General features: G+C 53.8%; 1 protein-coding gene across 1 annotated transcript; it reads left to right on the top strand.

Annotated features, from left to right (window-relative positions):
• The first annotated feature begins 3,853 nt into the window (after positions 1-3,853).
• On the top strand, positions 3,854-5,161 carry LOC138816021 (proline-rich protein 23A-like). Its single transcript, XM_070005508.1, has one exon. It carries the CDS (start codon positions 4,066-4,068, stop codon positions 4,855-4,857), a length of 792 nt encoding a protein of 263 aa, XP_069861609.1. The 5' UTR covers positions 3,854-4,065; the 3' UTR covers positions 4,858-5,161.
• Positions 5,162-6,227: the final 1,066 nt, after the last annotated feature.

Raw genomic sequence — 6,227 nt, 5'->3', positions numbered from 1 at the left:
CCTTTCATGCTGATTGGTTGGGTAGTATTGATTGATACCAAAGCAGCCCAATGAGAGGCCTGAATATCCTCCCTATAGCTAAAAAAAGGTAAAACCAGACAAAAACAAAAACAAAATAAAACAACAACAACAAAAAAAAAACCACATACACACACAGTCTATTCAAAGCCTGGAGCCTTCTCCGAACCATGTAGACACTATGCCAATAATACCTGGAATAGTACTTCCTGAAAAGACAAGACCCCTTTTTAGAGTCATGATATTTTTAATTACACTCTCAGAGCACCTTGGGAACTAGGCAGATACGGCCTAACGATAGGCAGATTAGAAACTGTGGACACAGTCAAGAGCTAATATTTAGCAAACACTGACAATGTTCCAAAAACAGGATGCATACCGTCTCATCAACTGCCCTGCACAACTGGGTGGCTTGCGCACAACTGTTCAATTAAAAAGCAAATGAATTTGCTGGGCACCAGTGCCTCATTCCTGTAATCCTATCTATTCAGGAGGCTGAGAGGTGAGGACTGAGGTTCAAAGCCAGCCTGATTAGGGAAATCTGGGAGACTCCAATCTCCAATTAACGACCAAACATTGGCAAGTGTAGCTGTGGCTGAAGTTATAGCAGGAAAGGTTAAAGGATAGAGCTCTGGCCCTGAGTTCAAGCCCCAGCACACAGAATTAGATCAAACTGAACCCAAGCTGAGCCAGCTAAGACTAGGCAACAAGAAACACTCAGTACCAACAAAGACTGGCAACTTCCCAGTCATTTGGAGACCTAGCCAGGGGCCCAGAGCCCCTCCTGGGTGCTGGTGTCCCTGACACCACAATTCCACCCTCTTTTCTAGGCACCCCCATTATTCTTGCGTAGAACATTCCAGAGTCACAGACAAATCTCCCCAGGCCCAAGCAAGTTGTTTCCCTACCTGCTCTACATTTAGATTCACACACACACATACACATACATACACACACAGCTTGTTCTCTGCTTGGAGAACACTTACCCTTGAAAGGGCACCTGCAAGGACTACAGGGTCTGGGAAGGGACTTCTAAATTCGCTGAGAATCACAGCGGGTCTTTGTAGTCCTGATCCTACATCACCCAGGGGATTTCCCACTGGTGACACCGGAAATCAAACCAGCAGAGTGGATCCGGACTGTGAGCCACCCTGGTAAACGCTGCCAGAAGGAAGTCCAGACGGTTGAACTCCCTCACTGACATCAACACCATGAGCACAAGCATAAACATTCCACCACCTCAAACCTTCAACCGCCAAATGAAAACAAGCTCAGGGATCTTGAATTGAAACTTAAATAGGGATGGGAGGGGGGCGGTGCTTACTGAGCATTACTAAGCCCCCATGCTCTGGAAATTCTTCACTGTTCTACTATGAGTTGGAGCAAATAATCTGCATTCATTCAGGAAGGCGAAAGAAGATTCCACTGCCATCAATTGACCAACAGTTCACTTAAACGCTGATCAAGAGAGGCCTGATTTAGGCCTGAAATCTGAGCACTCAAAAGAGTGAAGCATAAGGATTGAGGGTTCTAGGCCTGCGTGGATTATATACTGAGACCCTGTCTTAAAAAGTAAAAATGAGGGCTGGGAATGTGGCTCAGTGGTAGAGTGCTCGCCTTACATGCTCTCCTTACATGAGTTTGATTCCTCAGCATCACATACACAGAAAAAAACCGAAGTGGCACTGTGGCTCAAGTGGTAGAGTGCTAGTCTTGAGCAAAAGAAGTTCAGAGCCGGGCATCAGTGGCTCTCGCCTGTAATCCTAGCTACTCAGGAGTTTGAGATCTGAGGATCGCGGTTCGAAGACAGCCTGAGCAGGAAAGTCCATGAGACTCTGATCTCCAATAAACCATTAGAAAACCGGAAGTGGTGCTGTGGCTCAAGTGGTAGAGCGCTCGCCTTGAGCTGAAGAGCTGAGGGACAGTGCCCAGGCCCAGAGTTCAAGCCCCATGACCGACCAAAAAAAAAAAAAACTTCAGGGACAGTGCCCAGGCCCCCAAGTTCAAGCCCCAGGACACATACTCTCTCTTCCTCTCCTCCTCTCCCTCTCTTCCCCGCCCCCCACACACACCCCTAGCCCTAGTTTTGCCAGGTCCAGCCTCTGACCAAGTTGTCAATCTTTCCTCACGCCATTCTCATCATCCATTGAACTACAAAGAGCTACACCTCGAAGTGGTGGTAGCTTAAATCCAATTTCCATCCAACTCGTCCAGCTGAAGTTAGGGCAGCTTTACCGGGATACTGAGTTTTGTCATCCACAGGCAATGGGCGCCGCTAAATATGGCAAGAGACGAAGGGGAGAGGGATAGACCCATGAAGGAGGGGAGGGTGGGTGGTCAGGCCCATGAAGGAGGGGAAGGTGGGTGGTCAGGCCCATGAAGGAGGGGAAGGTGAGTGGTCAGGCCTAGGAAGGAAAGGAGGAAGGGTGGTCAGGCCAGAGAAGGAAGGGAGAGAGGGTGGTCAGGCCCAGGAAGGAAGGGAGGGAGGGTGGTCAGGACCAGGAAGGAAGGGAAGGAGGGAGGGTGTTCAGGCCTAGGAAGGAAGGGAGGAAGAGTGGTCAGGCCAGAGAAGGAAGGGAGAGAGGGTGGTCAGGCCCAGGAAGGAAGGGAGGGAGGGAGGGTGGTCAGGCCCAGGGAGGAAGAAAGGAAGGGACAGTGGTCAGGCCCAGGAAGGAAGGAAGGGACAGTGGTCAGGCCTAGGAAGGAAGGGAGGGAGGGTGGTCAGGCCTGGGAGGGAGGGAGGGAGGGAGGGTGGTCAGGCCCAGGGAGGGAGGGAGGGAGGGACGGTGGTCAGGCCCAGGGAGGGAGGGAGGGAGGGACGGTGGTCAGGCCCAGGAAGGAAGGAAGGGACAGTGGTCAGGCCTAGGAAGGAAGGGAGGGAGGGTGGTCAGGCCTGGGAGGGAGGGAGGGAGGGAGGGTGGTCAGGCCCAGGAAGGAAGGAAGGAAGGGACAGTGGTCAGGCCCAGGAAGGAAGGAAGGAAGGGACAGTGGTCAGGCCTAGGAAGGAAGGGAGGGAGGGTGGTCAGGCCTGGGAGGGAGGGAGGGCAAGTGCACTCCGCATATTCGACGTACACGTGTGAACGTGGGACCGGGTAAGTTGAGGGGAGGGCTGGAGCGGGGACACGGGGGCACCGGGACAGAACGCGTTGGCCTAGACGCCTCGTCCTTCGTAGGCGCCGCCATATTGGACCTGAGGCCCCCTCAGCACCACTCCTCACCAACAATACATAAAGCAGGGGGAAAACGAAATGAACCAGGACGCGAAACACGACGCCAGGTTGATTTCCCCGTTTCCCCCGCCTCCACAAGGACTAAAGCAGTCATTGACAAGGGGCTTCTTCCCGAAGCGCCTCAAACACGTACCTCCATATTGGATCCTGACCACTTCCGCGGTGTGGTGAGGGGGGGGGGGCCAGAGGGAGAAATGCGCATGCGCCTTCCCTCCACGTGCCACAACTTGGGTCTCCGCTCGCGCGAGACTTGGAACAAAGGCCCAGCGTCGGGCAACCTCTGAGGTAACACACACGAGGAATGTGTCGCCCCCACCAAACACACCCCTCCACCCCGCCCCCCTGCCACCGGAAGCACAGCCCAAGAGCAACCCAGGTTCCTCGGCCCCCCTAGAGGCCCAGAAAAGTATTTCCTCTACAGGGAGCAACCAATCACAGCGCAGCTACTTGTCTAGGCCGGAGCACGCTCATTGGACGAGCGCGGAGGGGGGCGGGGCCTAGCGTGCCGCTTTGACACTGGGGTTCCGCTATATATATAACACACACGTCACTTGCAACACAATCGGGCATCCAGAGCGTGGCACGTCCGTCCATAGCTGTGTGAGGGACGCGCGCGGGATTCCAAGGCGCCGAGGCCCTCAGAAGGCGACGACTACGACGAAGATTCCTTCCCGCCTCACTGGGCTTCTTCCACCTCTGACTGTCACCGGGTGCACGAAAGCAACACCCGGAGACCTCCATCCCTTCCCGCCCTCCAGGCCCACCTCCCCGGTGACGACCACCGCCAGGTCCCCACCCCCACATCGCCTTCGACGACATGATGGACGCAAGCACCACGCCCTGGTGGGCACCCGAGCCCGCGGGACCCAGCCCAGCCAAGCGCCGCCGATTGGACCAGCCCGGGCCGCCACCGCAGCCGCCCAGCCTGGAAGACCCCTCCAAGGGGACCCCGGCCCACGCCGACGCCCAGGCCGGCCTCACCTCCCTGGTGGTCCTGGCCACCGGCTGCGCCCTGCAGGTACCCCTAGGCCACGTCGATCTGGTGCTGGAGCCCCCGCCGGCCTCGGTGCTCACGGTGGACCTCCAAGGCCACAGGCTGATCCTCATCCCCCAGGACCTCCTGGGCCTCACCCCCCAGGGGCAGCCCGGGGTCTCATCCGACGACGACGATGGCGGCGGCCTGCTGCTGGATTCCTTGCTGGATGCACGCCCCGAGGACGTCGTGGTCCAGCAGGGACTCTGCTACGAGCCCGTCCCCGAGGTTGCCCGCCAAGAAGAGGCCTACGCCGAGGATGTTGAAGAGGACATCGAAGACGCCGCCGAGCCCGACTTCCTGCAGTCGAGTTGGTCCAGTCCCGAGCCTGGAGATCCCAGCCCACAGCCTAGGGGTTCTTCTGCGGCGCCCACCCCGGATCCAGACAGCCACAGAGCTCAGTCTATCTTCAACCTGGACTTCCACCTTCTGAGGTCGTCGGTCCCCGGCTCACCGCTGCAACCGCTGCCTCCGTCTCCCAGCCCGAGTTCGAATCCCACCGGCAGACCGAGTCTTCCTGTGCGCCCTGCGCAGCCTCACCGCCCTGCATCCAAGGCCCGGAGACGCCTGTTCTAAAAAAAGATCACTTTCACTCCTCCTGCTGGCTTCTAATTGTGGGTGGGAGGGGTCTTGGCAAAACCAATGGTGTGTGACTGGTGTAACCTACAAAGTGAAGATTTGGGGTGTTGGTTTTGGTTACTTGGTTTCTTTTTGGAGTTTGTCTGCCTGTTTGTATCATTGCAGTTTGTTGTGTTTTGTTTTTTTTTAACTGGCTGGCTAGGAAATCTGGAAGAATGCCTCAGCCTCAAAATACCCTGCTTGAAATATATCAACTTTTGAGACTTTGAGTTAGCTATTAGGGCTTTTTTCACCAGCACCCTGCACCACGTTTTTGCCAACTCGCTTTTGCTCCAGTATCCTACCACTCAATCTTTTCGCATCCATATTAAAAAGCATCCTTCTGCCAGGTACCAATGGCTGATCCCTTGTATCTCTAGCTACTCACTAGGTTGAGATCTGAAGATCAAGGTTCAAGCCAGCTCGGGTAGGAAAGCTGTGAGACTCCTAGTTCCAACGAACCAGGAAAAAAAAAAAAAGCCGGAAGTGGAATTGTAGCTCAAGTGGTAGAGCGCTAGCCTTGAGCACAAAGGCTCAGGGACAGCGCCCAGGCCTTGAGTTCAAGCCCAAGCACTGGCATTTTTTAAAAAGCCAGAAATGGAGCTGTGGTTCAAGTGGTAGAGCACTAGCCTTGAGCACACAAGCTCAGGGACAGCGCCCAGGCCCTGAGTTCAAGCCCAAGCACTGGCATTTTTTTTTAAAAAAGCCGGAAGTGGAGCTGTGGTTCAAGTGGTAGAGCGCTAGCCTTGAGCACAAAAGCTCAGGGACAGTGTCCAGGCCCTGAATTCAAGCCCCAGTGCTGGCATCGAAGTAGTTTGTTGTTATTTAGTGGGATTTGGCCTTAGGCTCTGCTAATTTATGGCTACCTTTTTACCATAGGCCTAGCTCCTACCAGGCACCAGTAGCTCATGCCTGTAATCCTAGCTACTTAGAAAGTTGAGAGTTAAGAATCGAGGTTCAAACCAGCCTGGGAAGGAAAGTCTGTGAGACTTTTATCACCAATGAACCACCAAAAACCCAGAAGTAGAGCTGTGGCTCAAATGGTAGAGTGCTAACCTTGAGCACAAAAGCTCAAGGACAGCACCCAGGCCCTGAGTGCAGACCCTAGGACCAAAAAAAAAAAAAAAAAAACCAAACCTAGTTCTTTTAGGGGACTGGAGCAATATGTTTGTGTCTACAAAACAAAAAACTTGAAACAGTGATCATACACCTTTTTTTATAATTAGCAAAGAATTTATGGGTCTTTTGTTTGGGGTTTTAAAAAAACACCTCTTTTCCACGCATTGTATATTTTTAATATCTTTTCCTGTTCTGGAAAAGCTCTTAGT

This window comes from Dipodomys merriami, unplaced genomic scaffold (assembly GCF_024711535.1).
Source record: "Dipodomys merriami isolate MVZ:Mamm:240054 unplaced genomic scaffold, mDipMer1.0.p SCAF_68, whole genome shotgun sequence".
Classification (NCBI taxonomy): domain Eukaryota; kingdom Metazoa; phylum Chordata; class Mammalia; order Rodentia; family Heteromyidae; genus Dipodomys; species Dipodomys merriami.
Note: the sequence above shows the minus strand (reverse complement) of the source record. Positions and strands in the feature narration are given on the sequence as shown.

What these genes read in the sequence shown, in the direction of transcription:
- LOC138816021 (XM_070005508.1), top strand. Translation starts at nt 4,066, where the DNA reads ATGATGGACGCAAGCACCACGCCCTGGTGGGCACCCGAGCCCGCGGGA.